General features: G+C 40.3%; 2 protein-coding genes across 4 annotated transcripts in view; one reads left to right on the plus strand and one right to left on the minus strand.

Moving 5' to 3' along the window:
• iqsec3a (IQ motif and Sec7 domain ArfGEF 3a) overlaps positions 1–4,021 on the plus strand; it is a 121,259-nt gene extending 117,238 nt beyond the window's left edge. For both annotated transcript variants that reach the window (XM_056367585.1, XM_056367586.1), the window contains one exon: positions 358–4,021. In XM_056367585.1, coding sequence (XP_056223560.1) covers positions 358–915 — 558 coding nt within the window. In that variant the 3' untranslated portion in view covers positions 916–4,021. The remainder of the gene's footprint in view (positions 1–357) is intronic.
• A 716-nt stretch (positions 4,022–4,737) lies between these two features.
• On the minus strand, positions 4,738–17,835 carry slc6a1l (solute carrier family 6 member 1, like). 2 transcript variants are annotated; one of them, XM_056367590.1, is made up of 15 exons: positions 17,482–17,835; positions 15,306–15,673; positions 14,287–14,418; positions 13,079–13,179; positions 11,605–11,714; positions 11,289–11,421; positions 9,004–9,138; positions 8,797–8,900; positions 8,576–8,700; positions 7,998–8,110; positions 7,539–7,670; positions 7,038–7,140; positions 6,695–6,795; positions 5,678–5,845; positions 4,738–5,515 (listed from the first exon to the last, which is right to left on the minus strand). In XM_056367590.1, the coding sequence occupies exons 2-15, from the start codon at positions 15,544–15,546 to the stop codon at positions 5,420–5,422; spliced, it is 1,794 nt and encodes a 597-aa protein (XP_056223565.1). In that variant the 5' UTR covers positions 15,547–15,673; positions 17,482–17,835; the 3' UTR covers positions 4,738–5,419. The 2 variants fall into 2 exon arrangements, with proteins under 2 accessions (XP_056223565.1, XP_056223564.1); XM_056367589.1 differs by having other exon boundaries at positions 8,576–8,900.
• Between the last annotated feature and the right edge of the window lie 3,091 nt (positions 17,836–20,926).

The following is a 20,926-nucleotide window of genomic DNA, read 5'->3' on the forward strand; positions in this document are numbered from 1 at the left end:
GGGCCCTCAGTGTCCCCTTTGGAACCACCGGGCCCCTTCTGTAGCGTCGCACCAATTCTCTTATCCCCATTCCCCACCACTGTCCTCCTGACCCCGGTCTAACACAGGTGTTCCCAGCATCCAATCTACACTGTTCACACTCCCTGTGGGGGTGGAGGGAGGGGAGTGTACAGTAGTCACAATGAATTTACACCTCCACCGACCCCCAACACCTAAGCCCCCACGCATGCCCTGTGTGTGTGTGCTGTGCATTCACCACCCCCCCAAAAAAAAAGAAAAAGAGGGCTTGACGGCTTGTAGAGGAGGAACCAGTTTTATAACATTTGATGCTGTTCTCTTGGCTGTTTTCTAAACTAGGTGTCAATTCACAACAGGCTTCAGACGTACCAGCTCAGCAGCACGGCTCGGAGTCCCGAGAGCGTGGCCCTTCTTAACCACCGGGGGGAGCTGCTTTTCCAGCAGGGGCCCCAGGGGCTAATCCAGGGGCCGGCGCCTCCACCTCAGCACCCGCAGCTGCAGTCAGCGGCGAGCACCCCCGCCCACCACCTTCACCTCCAGCAGCACCACCAGCCCGCTGTCAGCATGGCTGATCTGCGGCCTGAGACACTCATCCAGTGTCAACAGATCGTCAAGGTCATCATGCTCGACAACAGCGGCCACGGACGCATGGAGGCATTCCTCAGCCAAACGCCCACACACCACCACTACCAGCATCACCACCACAGCCACCACCAGCTCAGTCAGTCGGCCATGTCCACCCCTGTCCGCTCCCCGGACGGCTCCCACGGCAGCGACGGTCACCAGCCACCGCTGCCTCCCCCACCCCCACCTTATAACCACCCACACCAGTATATACCCCCAGACCCCCGCCTCAGTCTACACCGGACCCCAAGTGGCTCTCGGAGCATGGTGTAAATAGATCAATTAGTATTATTTCCCTAAAACACTCACACACCCACATCGAACCCCACCCCTTCTCTACCTATTTAACAGTACATAATGTACATATATACATACTGAAGAAAGAGCTATAATGAAAAAATGAAATCACACTTATATGCATATATTTAAAGAAAAAATAACTAAATGAAAAATCAAGGTTTTAAAAGAGATAAGGAGAAATAAAGTGCATATATAAAGTTTTACTTGATTCCACATGTATTTTGAAATATTATGTAGTTTTAACAAATTTCTATAACTTTTTGTCAGTTTTAACTCTTGCTAGAGAAAAACTCACAGATGTTCAGTTTCTGGATGGATTCCTTGTAGTTCCAGTATTCTCCACCACCACCAACAACAACAACAACAACAACAACAAGAGAAATAACGTGAATCCTTGAAACCTGTTTTTTTTTTTGTTTTTTTTTAATTGCTCCAGTAATGGATGGACACGCTCCAAGGACCTTCCGCTTCTGTTCGCTTTTATCATCCCAAAGCTCATGCCTACTGTGCTGTATGTGCGCGTGCGTGCATAGCTGACACTTACTGAAAAACATGTGCCAAAATACATACGCCTCCACTAAACACTGACTTCTTTGCACTTGACTAAACGCTAGGGCTAGAAGAAAAGAGAGAAAAAAAAAACTCCTCCTTTGCTTTGAGAAATAGTCATTTCACGCTTTTCCCTCAAGGAGCACAAAAAAAAATGAATAACAAAACTGATATCTCATTTAAAAAAAAAAAAGCTATCTCCCCATTTGCTCTGTTGCTGATTTATTTATGTGATGGAGAGCCGTCTCTCTTCTTCTCTGCTCCCCTGGATAAAGAAAAAAAAACAAACAAAAACGACATCCTCCGATAAACTGTGTTTGTCATCTGCCCCTCTGTTGTGTTGTGGCTCTCTATCATCAGAAAACACTCTCACTCAGTTGTCACTCTCCATAGATCACTCTACAGTGAAGGATGACAGGAAACAAAAGGCAACCAATCACACGGATTGTTGCCAGACCAAAACATCAACCCAGGATGGTTCTGTTTATTGTTGTTTGTCTTTTACTCTTCATATTTAATATTGTTAACGCTTCCCATGACTTCTTGCCTCATTAATCTGCAGATGGAGGGAAAGTTTCCCATATTTTGAAATTAGTTTGAGCTGCTGAAACTGCTGTTGGACTTTTCTAAAACTACTACAATTCAGCGTTTAGATGTAATATATGTGCAACACACAGTGCGGTCATCTGTTGTTTATGAAATGCTTCTTCACTTTTTCAGGAAATCACCATGAATTTCCATGAAGATGCTCCTGCTACAAACGTTAAATGTCAAGATCTGTGTTTGTTTTAATTTGTGTGAAGCATTATTCCACTTTTGTGTGTTTCCCCGTCAGTGGATAAACGCAGAACTGAGTCCGCCCACAAGACATCCAAGACGCTGTCTCTGTTATGTCGCTACAACTCCCAGGTTTTGTTCCAGCTCCTTGCTTCCCTCCTAACCTTTCTGTCTGACATTTTCAAAAAGGCAAAAACTACAAAGGCACACACACAGCTTATATTGCAAATGCTGGCATAAATGGTATTGTTTGTGCTGTTGGCTAGCCTGCTTTAAATAAGAATGGGACAAAAAAGAATTCATTATCTGATCTTTCTCTGTCACCCAAGCCTAGATTGTAAATATCACATTCAAGCAGTGTCGGAAAGGAGAAGCGAGCTACCTTTAGCCCCTTCAAAATGCTATTGCCCCGTCATGCGTCCTTCATTCTGTAATAGGTCAACTGCCACCCCAGCCTGAATGCGTCCATCTTTTAAACATAAGCCCCACCAGGTACTGTGGAATGGATGTTCGGTTAACTCTGCTCCCATCTGACCCCCATCTGTCCGATTTGTTGATTTATAATCACAGAGCCACTGTGGGGAGGTCTCTATCTCATCTCTCTGTCCTTTTCCACTCACGATTTCACCCAGTGGAAAGACACAGGTTGCAGAAAAGAATCAGTCTGTTGTTCTGGCTGGCAGAGACAATGAGTGTGTGTGTGTGTGTGTGTGTGTGCGCGTGTGTGTGCGTGTGTGTGTGTGTGTGTGTGTGACCTGCTCACAGTAGAATCTTTATTTACCCTTGAACAAATCCGACCTCTTTTCTTTTTCCTCCCAGTAATTGCTTTTCTCAGTATTATATTACACAATAAGAAGAATTTCAAAATGAATGAAGACGACATTATGATTACTGTCATATTTTTACTGGCTGTGAACAAACTTTTGAAGGTTGATAAATTTTAGCACACAACAGTTATGGATTTTACATCATGATGGATGATGATTGCTCGATTATTTCTTTAAATTAACTTTCTGATACAAAGTTATTCTTTCTTTCATGCATGACATCAGCTCGGAGGCCGATTGAACTCTGATTCGCAGAAGTCTTGAATTTATTTGTGCATGACTGATTTTGATGTGACCTCACTAGTCGGAGATGAAGATAAAAATAATAAGAATAATAGAACGAATAATAAATATATTAATTCATGATAGCAAACACCCGTTCAGGAACAGGAAGTGGATATGTTTCTGTGCCTCATGGTGGCGAATTCGACACATCGTGGCCATTTTTATTCCCCTGTCTTTCATTGCCCTTTGTATGATTGCACAGTTTTTCCTACTTGACAATGTGTTTTTGGGAGATAGACATGCTGTGTGTGCAATAAAGAAAAACATATGAGGCACACTGAAAGTCACAGGTTTATGCTTGAAAGGAAAACCAATGTAGCATTTCTGGAGTGCAGCGTATGAGATGGAAGCGCAGTAGTGGCTAACTTTCATAAAGAAACCGACAAAAGGGCTCTGCCATACCAGTGCACTGCTTCATGAATGACATGTGGATCTTGTCTGGCTCTTCAACACTGTGTTTGCTCATACTAGTTTAAAAAAAAAAAAAGGAAAAAAAAGTCAAAAAGTGGACATATTTAGGGATGGACAAATGGAAACTGAGTGTAACAGATATGATCCATCGCTTCCCTCAGTTGACTTTGAATCCCTCTCTACCTGTCTTTGCAGTATATCAACATGCTATTAAAGATGATTTAAGTCTATTCACCACAACAATTTGCTTTGGTTCTTGGATTTAATCGGTTCTGTGAGGTCTCAAAGCTGCCATCACTAAATATTATATCGAGCTGAGTGAGAATGATGTTCATTTTGAAATGACATGTTACACAAGGCGGGCTGTTCTTATGCATCACAACATTTTAATTTCATACCAGCAAGTATGATCAAAATTTACCGTAAAAACAGCAAGTAAACATTTGAACATGTGGTTCTAAAAGAGTACATTTGTCATGTAACTTTGTCATGGTTAAAGTGGCTGTAATCAATATTTTTACAGTTGGATCTCATGACTACTTGTAACCTGATGAGCCAAAGCATGTGACGCAGACGCACCGTGTTTTGACACATTGCTCCCATATCTATCAGAGACATTTTCTTCAACTTCCCACCAGCGGTAGGTACTCGCTACTGCTCCGACCCGGTCATCATATGTAATATGTCAATGTTGTGTTCCCAGCCGGTTTCTGCTGCCCCCAAGTGGCCAAAAAAATCTCTTTTTGCAGATTTAATGGACTATTCTTTTTTTATTCTTAGCCTATCCTATAATGCTAAATGGTTCATGACATTTTGATGGAGATACTGGAATTGTTTTGAATTTAAACCTCATAGAAAGAACATGGCATCTTATAAAGTAACTTTAGAGAGAAATACGTACTGCTACCTGCCGCAAGAAGCTGATGGAGAATGGAGTTATCAGATATAGATTTGTGTACATTTGTTTTTATTGACATGAGGCAATCTTACATACATGTCATTTTGCATATTCCCCAAACTGACATAAGTTTAACACTTTCTCATCATCCACTGTATGAAAAATGCTCATTTAATTTAATTAAAAAAACATATAATATACTTACTATAGTGACACAATTATATTTACATTTTTTTAATCATTGAATTAAACAAACCACCATGAAGGCTAATACTTGAGATTATACAACATCCTTTATAACTTGAAGTATCTCAAAGCCGTGTTAACTGAGAAACAGCTGATGTTAAATAGCCTGTACAGCTTTCATCACATTCACATTCACAGTGATTTTGTTGAGAGGTAAAGAAAAATTTACAAGTAGGGGGGAAGATTTACATTCACAATGGTATATGTACACAGATTCAGTGCTAATCTATAAAATAAAATTTGTGGTTAGAGGTTTTACTACAAAAGGATGTATTCTATCTAAATTTATCAAAAGTGCCTCCTCATCCTCCTCCTTTATTTGCCAAATCTTTTTTTGGCACAATGTAAGATGGTGGAAAACGTCATCGTAAAACACTGTACAAGACTCCCATCTGCTCAATTGTCAAATTTCAATGTCAACCACAGTAAATCCTGGCAGACAGGGGAAATGGCAATCAGATTATTTCGACCTGAACAATCCTGGCTAGACCGGAGCTTCGCCCACGCTCCCTGTGTGTGTAAATTCTTCATGCCCCGATGGCTTTTCATCCTCCTGGGCAGTTGTCATCCTCCGCCAACGCTGGTCAAGTGAGGAGAGTTACATCAGTGTCAGATTCGTCTTACGTGCTTAACATTAGTTATTCTTGAAGGCAAGTCTGGAAGTGGACAGTACAAATATCCTTGGTAGATACTTTTTTTTTAACCTGGAATGACTGCACATTAAAAACGGGGAGGTTAGTACCTGTTTGATGCTGCCCTTGGTGGTGCAGAACATGAAGATGACGTAGCCTGGGATCAGTATCATAGAGGACAAAGCCATGAGCCAGCCAATCACTTGGCCCCACATTGGGTAGACATACTTCCCCAAGGTCAGAGGGGTCATCTCGATGGCACTGAAGGTAAACACCCCCTATAATATAAAAACATATCATTAGTAGTCCATTTAAAGTCTGGCAATCAAGGATTTGGTGTTTTAAACTTTTTTATTGAAAGATATCTGGGTTAAAAGTGAGCTAAATCGAAGTAAGAAAAGTTTTTTTTTGATGTTTAGGGTGTGTAAAACAATTTTTTGAACGGTGAATTATTTCAAACATTGACATCTTCGTGTTCACATCATGATGTAGCATGTCAGCACGCTAACATTTGCTAATTAGCACTAAATACAAAGTACAGCTGAGGCTGAAGGTCATTAGTATTTCAGGTAAAAATTAAAAGAAAATTTTTGAATTATACTAAATGTTATGGCAGTCCATTCAATAGTTCCCAGGATGTTTAAAAATGTGTCTACAAAATTTTGCATCCAGTGGTTGTTGTAATATTTCAGTCTGGATTGAAGCAGTTGACAGAGCAACTGACGAACTAAAAACATTCACTTTTCAATCAAACTTTTAAACTAGGTGTCTGGATGTAATCACTGCTCGATGGGAATTAACTGCACTTCGTCATTTTGGCAGAATACCCTTAATTTTCCATTTATAAAGCTCACTTTAACATTACACTTCCTCTATCACTACAGTAGTGGGGATATAGACGTTTCCATGATTTCCCGGAGGGCCTGACAGTCCATGAGATGAGGTACAAATCACCATGTGGCAGAGGAAGTCAATTCAGCAATGTCATCAATCCTCTACCTATTGGCACCTGCTGAAGCCTGATGGGTTCATAGATCTCCATGAGGGAGAGGGAAACACATATGAGAGAGCTTGACCTAGAAAAACGCCTATCGTGCAGGTCAAATCGATTATCATTCCCCGCCTACCAGGCAGATCATCGGCGTGAAAAACATCCAGCAGAGCTTCCACCAGCCACATGGCCGATAGCCGATCATGTCCTCGATGTTCTTATAAAACCTTTCAGCTCCTGTGGCACAAAGAGAGGAGGACAAAGAGAGAGAGATAAGAACTGCGAGAAGAAAGCCGTACGGGGTGAATGAGAGGGAAAGGCGATTGGACGGAGAGTGTTATCACAGAAAGCGGAGCAGATAGATGTAATTTCCTGTTGGACAGCTATACAGGAAAATCTACATGCATGATTCATTTGGTGACTTGGCACAATACAGAGCAGCCCCTTTTTTTTATCCCGGAAAAAAATTGATTTCCTACCATAAAACCAGGCTATGGAGACGGTTTCGAAGAAGACCAGGAAGAGAAGACACATCCCACTGGCAGAGTAGTAATCAAAGAGCTTGAACACGTACAGACCTCCCTGGGAGACACACACACACACACACACACACACACACACACACACACAAACACACACACACACCTGCTTGAATGATACTGAATATTAATATTCCTCCCTTTATTGAATAAAATATGCATGATGATTATACACCGCAGGTTGTTGTGAGATCGTTTTGTCATTATGTATAATGCAGGACTGAATTCCTTTCCTTAGTGTCAGAAAAATGTTCATGTGTGTGCTGTATGTGTGTGTTGGGTTTTAAGACAACCTTCTTCAGTCCAGTCTGAATTAGCTGCAGTGATTTAAAACTCATAAAAATCAAACACACAGCGCACATAGTGTAAACAGCTGAGATCATCTAAATACTGTGTTATGATAATCAACTGGGTCTACGGGCATTTTATCTATAGGAGCACCTGTGTGATGTTGGAGAAGCCGATGATGAAGGAGATGAAGCAGACGATGAGGATGAAGACCTTTTTCCTCTTCCTCAGCACCAGGGGGTATTCATCCATCAGAGCTGTGATGAAGCCTTCTACTGTGCAGAACTAATACATGACATTATGAAGAGCCACGGCTCAGAATGTAACTGCAGGCTGTTTTTAAAAGAGGACTTCACAGTTTTAGGTCTAACTCTCACACCCACATACAAGAGTTAGTTTTTAATATCCATTCCTAGGAAAGAAGCAGTCGACATTACTGTAATCTTGGCACACAACATTATAAACAGGAATCATTCTTAATGGACAATGTACCTCAGTTATACATCAGAGTTTGTTGCGTCAGAGTAATTAATGTCTACATCATCTATTAGGAAGAAATGTAATAAATTACACCATCTGCTCAGCAACAGATAATGTGTGTGCTGTTCATACCTGGCTGTCCAGGCCCAGCATCATGAGCATGGAGAAGAAGAGGATGGCCCATAGAGAGGACATGGGCAGCTGGGTGACAGCCTGAGGGTAAGCCAAAAAAGCCAGACCTGGCCCTAACGATCACAAACAAGACACACGTTTTAATTAATTATATTTTAGCCTCCTGAATTTTTACAAGCATTAACATATTTATATATCTAGAATACACACAAACAGACACAGACACAAACAAACCTCCAACATTTGAAAGCATTTCCACCGCTGCCAGATAAGTTCACTTAAATGTGCAGTGAAGGACTGAGAGCAGGTCAATTTGTCTGAGAGGACTTGTTGCACGTAAAGGTCAAATACGCAATCTGTCTAAAAGCTTAAGAACTTTTCTCTGTTGTTTATGAAAAAGGACACTTGTGTGTCCCCGGGAGAAGATGATAAATAAACTCCTTTGTCCATCAAAGTAAAATCCAAATTATGCCAATCAGTTTGAAGATTTGCATCTTATTTCAGTACGTTCTGAGATAATATATTAAAGACTGTACACAGACAATTTTCACTGTCCTGCTTAACAAATGGGAACATACCTGATGCTGCTAATTCCTGCACAGGTTTCTTAGTGATGTAGGACATGAAGCCTACGATGGAAAAGATGACGAAACCAGCAAACATGCTCGTGCAGGAGTTGATGCAGCACACTATGATGGAGTCCCTGAAGAGAGAGGAACAACATGAACAGTTATGAATGAAAGGAGGGAAAAAAAGAAAAGAAAAAGATAGATAATGCTTGTGATTTTGTGTCCCTAACTTGTAGACGTCGTTGTTGTAAGAGTTGTAGCTTCCCAGTGCGATGAGCGAGCCCAGGCCCAGGCCGTAGGAAAAGAAGATTTGGGTTGCTGCATCCAGCCACACCTGTGAGACAGCAGATACATGGGAGCCCGTGTTTGCGTCTGTTCCTCTGTGACCTGAACATGTTGATGTTGATGTTGTGAATGCATGTGTCCAAACTGTCTACCTCAGATCGGATGAGTTTTTTGAAGTCTGGAGTGATGTAGAAGCGGATCCCATCAATGGCTCCGGGCAGAGTGACCCCTCGAAAGAACAGGATGAACAGCATGAAGTAAGGATAAGTGGCGGAGAAATACACCACCTGAGAGAAAGAGAGAGAGAGCAACCTCTTTTTTTATGTATTCAAATGAGCTTCTATTGAAGTTCTATCGAAGCCAAAAACCCATGTTTGAACTGCACGCAATTCCAAATTTTTTTCACTGCGTCTGTGTTGGAATTTCATTTTAAAGCTAATCACAACTGCAAACAACTCAAAGCAAGCAAGCGATAAAGAGATGCAGAACACCTTGTTGTCTCTGTACACAGGAAACGAAAAAGTCCTCAGCTGCTGTTCCATGGCTTCTCTTTGCCTGAAGATCTTACCGGAGCCTTTACAATATGGACAGCAGTTCTGTAGCATAATGTTTATGCTTAATTGGTAATGTCCGTCAAGGCTGGGCCCCAGGGGGAATTCATATTTCTCACCACTCTCAGATACTACACATTAAAATCCAATTATCCCCAACAGTGAATGTGTGAATGTGTTTTCTGCTCATATAAATCGCTTGGACTTGCGGTAATCTAAAAATCTTAGGCAGCAGACAGAATAATTCTTTATTCTTTTTCTTTCCTATCAACTCGTTTTGCAGTTTGGAATTCAAATAAAACCTTTTAAACTTTTTACACATCTCTACCTTAGTGAAATGTTGAGAGCGAAATGGGATGTGGACAGCTAAATGACAGCAGATATAAACAAAGTCAACATCTGAGAAATAAATAAATACTAAAAACATGTTTCTATCAAATTGAACAAAAAAAAAATAGAATGCAATTTTACTTTAGATTATCGTTGGAGTCAGTTGATATGTCATCTATTACACTTGTTGGTACAACTTTGTTATAGGTAAATACCAATTAAAATTGCCAATGAATGAGTAAAATTAATAAATTATATATTCTAATACATTACATTATAATATCAAATTATGCAACGTGGGTGAAGGACTTAAATGTTATCACCACTTGATTGAAAGCTCTCCCCAGAGCCTGATAAACCATCATTCTTGGACAGGTGAATGGGCTGAGAACAGTGCAAACACATCCAGCTGTGACTCATCAATTCACTTTCTATCTATTCTTAATCATTTATCCGGAGTCATGTCACAGTGGCGGCAGGTTAAACAAGGTAGTCCAGCCCGTCTAGCCCTCCGGCATACATCTCACTTGACAGCTCTGCTCCTCTCTTCGCTCAAGTGCCTAAGACATACGGCCTCAGTCTGATGACATGACCACAAAGTCAATCATCATGTCAGGCCTAGAGTGTTCTGGTACCAAGTACACCTTGTTTGTTATGGCCAATCCATGACGAGGGCAGAAGTCCAATAATGAAAAAACACTACATGGGTTCCGATCAAGCAAACCCATTTTTCTAACCCTGCAGGTGGTGGACCCACAAGATGGCAGCCCCATGTTATTTCTTTGGGCTGTGCCTGACATGGTCTCATGGGTCGACGCCCTGCCACCAGTTGCTCGACTGCGAGACTTGTGTCCCAAGTCTGGATCCAAGAGGGGGGCCCCGCTTTCCTTGGTCCGGGTGAGATGACACAGATGTATGAATACTCTTCACTTTCTGATCGATAAATATATGGCCCATCAAAAAAATGAAAAGGAGAAGGGGTTTAAATGATTTAGTTAGTGATTGAAAATGCACTCTCATCAGGCCTGCGATTTTATTTTCTTGCCTAAGGAGAGACTTCTTGACAAAACAGACCCAGTAGAAGCTCATTATTCATGTCAACCTTTGGGAGGCCCAATGGTCTGATGAGTTGATGGATAAAGGAACTGACAGATAAACCTGTGCTTACTACTTCTAATGGAAAAACAAGGTGCGGTTAAGCTTAATCTAAATTCTAGTGTGGCACCAGTCTCACAGTGACAAACGCTTAAATGCTGATGTTTAGCAGGTAGAATGTTTATCATGTTTGTCATGTTCACCATGACATTGAAGAATGTCATTGTTTCCCATTTGTCTCTTTAATTAGCTCCACCCATTGACAACTAAACAGGCAACAACATCAGTTCTCTCCTGAGCAGCTTTGTGTCTAGTAATGTTTGTGTGATTAAAACTTTAATATCCAAGAAGATGAGAAAGGGGCTTAGATAAAGCAGACCGTGTAATGTAGCAGAGCCAGTCTGAGGCCAGAGAGAGTAGAGAAAAAAGAAATAGAAGAAAACTGGAGCACAGAGTCTGACCTTCCCCGTCCACTCGACTCCTTTCCAGATTGAGAAGTAGACAAGGACCCACGCCAGCGCCAGAGTGCCCACTAAGGGCCAGCGTAGCTCTCCTGGCTCCTCTAGACCACCAGACAGCTGGTGCATGTTACGCCTGCAGGAATACACACACACACACACACACACACACACACACACACACACACACACACACACACACACATACACACACACACACACACAGTGAAATCAGACGCAGATAAGCACAGATAGCTTCCACAAATAGCTTTGATATTTACTTACACATTGTTATACAGAACATATCTTGCTGACTTACTCCCAGAACTCAGTGACAGCGCTGGTCAAATTGGTGGTGTCTGTCAGACTGTAGTTTGAAAAACATTTCTCCGTGTTCCAGGGGTTATCACAGCTTTGCCAAGGCAGCTCCTGCACACACAGATATACGCATTAACAAAACAGGCTGCAGTAGAAAAAAATATGATGAAATCTCTCTCAGTCTTGCATTCTGTGTTTTAGCAAAAAAAAACAAACAATGTGGGATTTATCAGCTGTATCATTTTCCTAAAAAAGACGAAACCAACAAGATTAACACAAGAAAAAAACAACAACATTTGTGATTTTCTTCACACTCAATGAAACAACTTCATGTGTCTCCTTGACTCTCCACAGTCGACTGTTTTGTGTGACTCAACAGCTTCAAAGACCACAAAGACTCTTCAGAACAAAGGACACAGAGACAGAGAGACAACCCATCCAACAGTGAAAATGACATTTAATGAACCCACCATGTTTTTGGCCTTCAGATAAAAACATCGCACAACAATGAACACTAGACTTTTTTCAGAGTCTTTTTGATGCCTGCTTCTCAATCCTCCCATTTCCCCACCACAAGCGCCTCTTGCACAATGCCTGCAAAGTCTTTGAATTTCTGTCACCAGGCTTCTTTGAGCCGACTGGTCACGCAGAGCACTACAAAAGCAGAGGGGGAAAAGCTGAGACAGATAAAGAAAAGGATTGTAGATTGGGATTGGATTTGTTTCCTCTGTTATTGGTCCATAATCACAACCCCCATAATGAATTTTGTTACTCAAAACGTGAATTTCTTTCTAACAGCAGTTGTAACTCACTCAAAGTGGGAAGTGGTGGCATTTAAATATACAAACTTTACCATAGAGTTTTTTTAAATGTTTTTATTTGTTTCATGTTGCGCTCCGTAATATGTAGCAGCATCGTAATCACAATTTTAGGAATACTGTGATGAGCTGAAGTTACCCTAACACCAACAACCATCCCAGTCACTGGGAAACAGTTGGATTTTCTGCAAGGTGCGGTTTATGAAAGGAAACTGCTTATAGGGTCAGCGTTAATAAACTCTAACTGTCTAACTGTCTCAGAACTCTAATTAGTACCAGATTGAATATTTCTTTAGGAAACCTGCTGGGAAAGAGGATATAATGAGCCTAAGAAATAAAGTGTTGCTACCATTTTATTTTGGTAAGGCTGTTTCAAAATTTCTCAATGGAGCCAGGAATAAAATTCTAAAGAGACTAACAAAATAATGTTTTTATTTATTTTTATTAGTCTGAAATTTTAAAATAATAATTTAAAAAACCTTAAAATTTCCAGTGAAAATACTGAGGTCATGACCTTAGTGTCCTCGGTGTTAGCTATGGCCGTAGTTGGTAGTCAAAAAGGAAAAAGGTAAGCAACGCACACTAACTAGAACCTTACCAAAATGTCTGAAGTGCTTCATGCAGTTTATGATCATGATTACTGAATATTCAACGTACCGAACCAAAGGAGTTGAATAAGTAGTAGAGCGCCCAGGCAATGATGATAATGTAGTAGATGTTGAGCCAGAAAGACAGCACCACTGCAGCCAGACCAACACCTGAAGGAGACATCAACATTTTACAACACAATGCCTTACAGGTCAGCTGACATGCTCAGTGACATGTAATATGTATGTAAGAGGCAGAGTACAAATGCGGGAGCCATGATGTGACACAGAGAAGATTTCACCTAACAGAGAACTAACAGTAGCACGGTGTCACTCAGCATGTTCATTATAATCTTAATCCTCTTCATCATTGTTATCTTGCTATTTGGAATGTTTACTTGGCCTTGGTTTTGAGTATCCGTTGGCACAGAAGCACACTCACTATCACAGTTACTATCACAGTTGCTGTCTGAGCCGGCAGGAGATAAAATCTGCTTCACTCGAGCTCTTTGAGCGCAGAGGCAGTGGTATAATTGCTACCATCGAGCACTAGAGCAGGAAAAGATTCTTAGATGAAAAAAGTATTCTTCTTTTTTTTTTTCTCCCTCTTGCTTATGTGTTTCTGCTACTCCTTGCCATTTTTGTTTAAATATTTTTTCAAGACATCAACAAGTGTGATGCCGTGTCTAGTGGAAATATTGAACAAAAAGTCAAGTGGATATAGTGGAGAGATCACTGGGCACAAATATGTAAAAGTCCCTTCCACCACAGGCTGAATGGGATACAGACTGACTAGCTATTTGTGGTCTCTTTGTAGTTGCCTTGTCTGTTTGTTGTCATTTTGGATCTCTTTGTGGTCCTTTTGCATGTTTTTTTGGGGGGGGGGTTGCAGTTTTTGTCTGGTTTTGGCCATTTTTCGTTCCATTGTAGTTGTTTCACTGACTTTCCAGCAAGAAAGAAATAATGACGTCATGCAGAGGCTCAGATCCAGGGGCCCCTGATTCCTTGAACTCCTGGGGCTGTGCCATGTAGGTCCATTCGGTATTCCATCCATGCCTTCAGGTACCAAGGTCATATCAAGGTGGATTTTGAAATGAACTGTGTCAGACTGAGAAGAGATTCAGCCACTAAACAAAATGATACTTACTAGTTGTCAAAATGAAGCTTTTTCACGCATAATGCTCAGGAAGGTGATCATATCACTCAACTTGTATATGTAAATCTATATCAGACAATATCCAGTACATCCATATCTTCCCATTTATATCAACATGTTACCTTTCATCATAGGCATGAGTTTCCATACACCCAGCCCTCCCACCGAGGTGAACTGTCCCAGAGACGTCTCCAGGAGGAAGAGAGGTATCCCAGCAAACACCAGCGTCATAAAGTACGGGATCAGGAAGGCTCCTGATACACCACCACACAGCAGATAACAAACAAAAGATGTTAGGACAATGTAGATTGTGCATTGAAAAAGATTTTCAGGTTTTTATGTATTTATTCATTTATTTATTAATTTTTACCATATCTGTTGAGAATCTTAGAGGAACTCATTTTAATGTGTCAGTGTAGTAGTTATATTGATTTAACTTGGACTGACAGCTCATAATATCATTTCACTTTGCACTGAATTTTCCTTTACCATATTAGAAACTTTATGGAACCTAATATTCGATTTGAACAAATTACGTTTCTTTTGCTTAATTTTACACTGAAAAAGAAATGAAATATCAATGTAATATAGTAAGAATGACATTCCTTTCTCCAATTTGTTAAACCATGGCTCCTGCCTGAAGATCTACTTTATTATTAGCATTTAATGAAAAATGCTAGAGGACAGTCTTGTTTCGAATATTATACAGTCGACATGCAGGAGACAAACACTGATTTAAAAACTTCCCATAAATCTTTATATGTTGCTAAATACCTTATTGCTATCATAAAACTTATTCTTAAAGAGAGGTTTCAGTCAAATCACCTATGAAACAAACCCAATCTAGGTGGCAGTGCTTTGGGTCAAAGGAAAATATTTTATCATGGTGATCTCTGCATAAAATGACTCTGCTTTACCACCAAGCACATGAACATTAAAGCAGATAGCCATAAAACTGATTCCCAATTGTACCGTGTATTGTTACCACTATGGTGTACTGTAAGCAGTACTGAACATTTCATTTTCCTTTATCTAACCTAGTAAAAATGTTGTATATCTGCAAAGTATATCATAACAATGGACTTTAAACTGACTGGACCCATGTATACTATAAGATCTTTTGCTTCTGACAGTCACTTACCTCCTCCATTCTTGCCACACAGATAAGGGAATCTCCAGACATTTCCTAAACCAATGGCGTATCCCACGCATGACAGCAGGAAATCAAACTTGCCCTTCCAGCTTCCCCTGTCAGGTGGCTCCTCTTTTGTCTTCTTTCCGTCTGCAGGTGGCGCCACACCATCCAGTTCCTCAAAGGGAATTGCTTGTTTGACCTCTGTTGGGGAGTTTAAGTCCACCGTACTCTGCCCAGTTTTCCCCATTATGGGAACACTACGGACCAGTGGGGTCAGAAAATCACTTGGTCCTCAAACTTAAAGTCTCTGCTGTCCAGCTGAGTCTCTCACCCTGGGTTTGGATCTTGGCCGGACAAATGAATGTGCAGAAAAGCTGTTGAGGAAGATAGAATACAGGTGTTACAACAATTATCTATGGGTCATATTTCAAGCTTTTTTGTTGCATTTGACAGTATTTTGTAGCAAACTACCATTGAAATTACAATTTATTGTTGTTGAGACATTTTTATGGTCTTTTACAGCCTTTTTATTGACTTGGGGCAAGTGAGTCCCAAGAGTAAACTTAACATCTGCCTCATAAACCTGTGAGAAAATATAACAATCAAGAGTTCCTGCACAGGCAAATAGGAGCTAGTAAGGTGCACACAATTTTCTGGTTTAAAAGGTGATGGCATGATACAATGAGGATCCAAGTGGACCTCTTGATTAGTAAGACCTTCAGTGAAAGAACTCTCCCAGAGGCCAAAGTAATGTCTTCAAATGTGTTCTTTTATTTAACTAAACCACCAACATCCAAAGATATTCAGTTTACGCTGAGTTTCTCAGTTTACAAAACGGCAAACCATTGGCCACCTGCCTGCGCCTGATGTGAGCAGGCAGGTGGCACAATCCAGGTCATCCTTTAGACCATGGCACCCTAATCACTACTGACACACCTCCTACTGCACCTTCCTCTCCAGTCCACCACATGCAAGTTTACGGTGAGTCACAAAAACACCACAAGAAAAAGGAAAAAGAAAGGAACAACCCCACTAAAGTTTCACCACAACTCCAGGTCACGCACCTGCCTGTCCTCCTTACACATTGTTGCTATCTATGAAGAATATAATCAGCTTCAGAGCAAGAGTTGGCCTCCAGTTTTACTGTAAGAAAAATCATATTTGCAATAATAATTATTTAACTTTTAAGTCTCTGTGGAATTAATCCCATTTCCCACGCCTGGATGGCATCACGTGGTCAGGAAGTCCGGGCATTGGGAGGAAGTTGCTCATTGATTGACCCAGAAACTGTCCAAATCGCTTCATGCCATTGCTTGAGGTTATGTACCGACTTTTCCCAGATACGTTTCCTGAAAGAACAACTCAACTCAGATGTGACGTTTTCAAGGAAATTTCCCTGCTTATTTTCTCACACACAGCAGCTTTGAAGCAGCTGGCTCACGCTGAGCTTTCTCACTGTGTTATTCTCTTGCATTCTTAATTGTCAACCATGTTACACTGATTTAAAAACTCTGCTGCACTTATTTTTTTGTGCCTTTTCTGTCTGATCTATTGTTCCCACTGTGTTTTTCAAAATATTCAAATGTATATTAATGTTTAATTGCAATTTCTCATGATGAAAAGCCTTTCTGCCATTTAATAGATGCATCATTTATGCCTTACTAGCTGTTGATGCTGTTGATAAAAAGACGTATTGGGAAAGTCTGCTGTGTATATATGCAATAGACACACAATCCACATTCAAAATACGAAAAGGAAGTGCAGTGTAATAACAAAAGTTGACTGACCATTTTAAAACAGTGACTGTGATCTTTAGTATAATCAATATTGATCAAACAAATTCTCTCCTGTTGTGAAATGACTTCAATTCCATGCTGTGTAAAATGTAATCATCTTCGATTGTGCATAATACCGTGAAATGATCAAAAATACTGTCAGATTGTTGACTAGGTGAGTATGTGTATCTGTCTCAAAAGCAAACCAATAACATGAAACACATCAGAGATTCTCTTTGAGCATGACATCCATTTAGATTCAAAGTAAATCTCTTTTCTAAACTTTTTGGAAAAGTTTTGTCTCTCTCAACAACTACTAACAAAGACTTCAGTCAGGTAATGAAATATTACTTTTAATGCTCTGTTTAAAGCAAAGGAAAGAGGAGGGAGAAGAAGGTGCATCCTACCCGACAAACTTCCAAGTCCTTCGTCAAGTCATCAGCTTCAGTTCACCACACCGGCATCACAAAAGCCCTGGAATTAGAATTTAGCCAAAGGAAAAAAATATCTTCTTGTGTCAACCGTGAAAAGCTTAACGCCAACTCTCCAGGCCCAGAGGAAGCCACAGTGTTCCAGCTGCCCTAAAAGCTGTTTTTGATTTTGCAGCTCTTTCCTGTACACTGTTTTTGGAGGACCTGTGGCTGTTCGCGCAGCTGCTATCGAATGGTTGATAATAAAGTTCGACCTGTGTGTCTGCTTTGATTACTGCTCAGTTCTGACTGCTGAGGCCCCGAGGCCATGAGGGGTACAGTATGTCAATCGCCCAGTTCTGGTGGGGAACTCTAGTGACAGCAGCAGTGTGTGTGTGTGTGTGTGTGTGTGTGTGTGTGTGTGTGTTTGTGCATTATGCATAAATGTTTGTTGTGATGGCTGAGGTCAGCTCTTGCCAACACTGTTGCCATGGTATTTCCCAACAGAGAAGGGCCCGATCAGTGAAAGGGCTCATGGAGTTTTGGAAAATGAAACGAGCAATGACTGCTGGCAAAGACTCTGGAAATGTTTGACCACAAGTGCGATCATGCCAGTATCACACTCTGACAAAATCAACATATAAAGAGATCTAATATTCATCCTCAGTGTCCTTACTAAAATCAGTGATCTGATCTATATTTCCTTCTAAAGTGTAAGTACATTATTTTCATTTCTCTGTCAAACTTTAAAGATTATCAGTGAAATTGTGATATGCAGTAGGCACGTGGGTGTGTACACACACACACACACACACACACACACACACACACACACCATATGCCTGCTGCTGTGTTCCACTCTACTGTATCAGCTCTGTCTTAAGCAGACAACTGCCTGGCATTTCCAGTTGGTGGCTCTTTGCCTTTAAATTTCCCTTTATTTCCTTAAATTTTTTCTGATGGAGACCCTGGGCAAGAATAGTCTGACACATTACCCCTGTAAAACCATAACGTATTGTTACACTTTGGTTTTAAATGGATTAAGCAAACGAGGTACAACAAGTTAATCAGTGAGCTTCCCGTTTGTAGTCTTTGTGCTAAGCTATATGACCATTGTGGTAGACAGGGCATGCGCAAACCGGTGTAAACAGGAAGCAGATTGTTAACTCTTACTACTGCAGTTGATTAGTTGCAGAAAATACTAAACGAGGAACACTAAAGGCGGCAAAATGCAGAATTTAACTGCACAGCATCTGCTAGGAAAGACATCAAGGTCAGTGACGCTTGTAAATCATTATCCATGTTGCTTTCATCGCTGGTAGTTGAAGCTGATAGGACCGTGGGTGTCCGCGTCATCGTTTCCAAAAGTCTCAATTTCTGTACATCCAGGCTACAACGTAACCCGGGAGATTTTTCAAAGTAAAACGGGGACGGCAGCGTTTCTAAAAGTTTTTAGGCGCTCGAAAACTTGAGAGTCGTTTGGACGGCAGGCATAAACGTAGCACAGGTGGTGCGTTTTAAAACTAAAACGTAGTCGTGTGGACGTAGCTTAAAACAACCAGCTGCTGGTGGTAGCTTCATATTTACTGTACAGACAGAGAGTGGTAATAATGTTCTCATGTAACAACAAAATGTCAAGTTGGTGCATAAAGTACATTCACTCAAATTAAAATTAAGATCATATTTGAAATATTTAAATTCTTCCTAAGATGTTTTGCTCTTTAAATTTATTTCCCTGAGATTAAGATCAAAGAATTAGCTTAAAATACATTATTAAACGACCACTTGCAGGAAACATGTCTCCTATGTGATAAAAACATTATAGTTTTGGTCTGTGACTTGATGAAAGGTGGCTCAAGTAAAAAGTCAACAAATGATTCAGTTAATAGTTACAGCACAAAGCAACGTCTATTGCTCAGTTTGCCAACATTAGCTGTCATTAGCCACCGTAAGCAACTGGTAGTTTGGTAATGGGCTAATCCACACACCATGCAACCATGTTCTTAATATAAAAACATGTGCACTTGTGTCCTGACATACAAAATGTTACACCCATAGTGCATACAGTGGAGCTATCAGTGTTGTCTTTTTAATTACCCTAGTGACAGTAAAACAATGGCTTCATTAATATTAATGGAATTAGATATGAGACAGGAAGCCCTTGTGTTTCTCGTGGCAGGTAACCTCCTAACATTAATATCTGCTCCAGATATTCTATCACCAGCCAATTAGAAAGACTAATGAACATTCCCACAAATCATATTAGAAGCTTAATTACACCCATAGCAAATCATCCATATCAAGAGCAGATTCAGTGTAATCTCTACTGAGGTTTATTTTCCATGTGGACCCAAAAGTTGATAGCTGGCCGGATTGGAGTTGTCAAAGCTGGTTTTCATCAATCTGTTTAGAGCGTCCCCCCCAATCAGTGCAGCCTAATTATGATTCCAGAGCATCCACAGCCAAGAATAATAGGAAGCTATAATGTAAATGACAGAGGTAGAATGTCATAGAGGCAAAAGTTAAGTTTGCCAAAGTTATGAAGCTCATGTCAAAATTTGGTTGGTCGGCCTTGCCTTTCTTTCTCTCTTGAACAAATTGAAATCATCATATATAATGCGGAGAGTAAAACAAGAAAAATAAAGAATATTTATAATGAACAAAATTAGAGGAAAACACTTGATAAAAAAATTTAAGATGATAATATTCCATGCTCTGTCCAAAAGTCCTTTTTAGGAGCTTTAAAGGAGCTTTAAATTCTTGAAGTAATTGTTGTTTTCTTGCCAGAACATGGTGATAAATTAAGATCGTCTTTGTAGCAGATCTCAAGTCTCCTGCAGGTTTCTTAATACAAAGTATTTAGGGCTCTGAGACTAAACATACAACAGAAACAAACCCATAACGTTTCATCACCGTGACATATAGCTCATTTAGCTGTTTATCCAACATATTTGGACATTTACTGTATATAAATCCCTTTGTGAGGTACACCATTTAACTCCACTGTGATATCTTGTTTGCTTTACTTTGTAACAGCAGCTTAACTTGATATGGATACTTCTGAGATTTGCTGAGTCTGCATGCCCAGAGATTAACTTTAGCAGCATAGTCATTTGTATGCATGAGCTCTGGTCCTGTCACTGCGTAATGAGTGCCTGTAGCAACAACAAAATAATTTCTCAGAAAGCAGAGTAATGGCTCATATTTAAAGTAAATCATGTGTGCAAATTTATAAATGTTAAATTCTGTAAATTATCAATATGCCTTTTGACTTATGCCTCCAAAATAACCTATACGTTTTCTCTACATTTATTGTGGTTGACGTATAATGTGAGTCAAATATATTCCATTTTAATGTTCATCTTCATGATGCTGTATGTTGATAGTGATAATGTCAAATGGGCAAAGCCTTGTTCTGCAGGCACCCTGTTGCCACTGAAGA

The sequence above is a fragment of the Seriola aureovittata genome, chromosome 22 (assembly GCF_021018895.1).
Source record: "Seriola aureovittata isolate HTS-2021-v1 ecotype China chromosome 22, ASM2101889v1, whole genome shotgun sequence".
Classification (NCBI taxonomy): domain Eukaryota; kingdom Metazoa; phylum Chordata; class Actinopteri; order Carangiformes; family Carangidae; genus Seriola; species Seriola aureovittata.

Coding starts and splice junctions, on each gene's coding strand:
- slc6a1l (XM_056367589.1), bottom strand. CDS start 15,546: ATGGGGAAAACTGGGCAGAGTACGGTGGACTTAAACTCCCCAACAGAG. Junction 11,715..13,078: donor TATTCAACTCCTTTGGTTCG/GTACGTTGAATA, acceptor CTGTGTGTGCAG/GAGCTGCCTTGGCAAAGCTG. Junction 11,422..11,604: donor GCTGTCACTGAGTTCTGGGA/GTAAGTCAGCAA, acceptor GTATTCCTGCAG/GCGTAACATGCACCAGCTGT.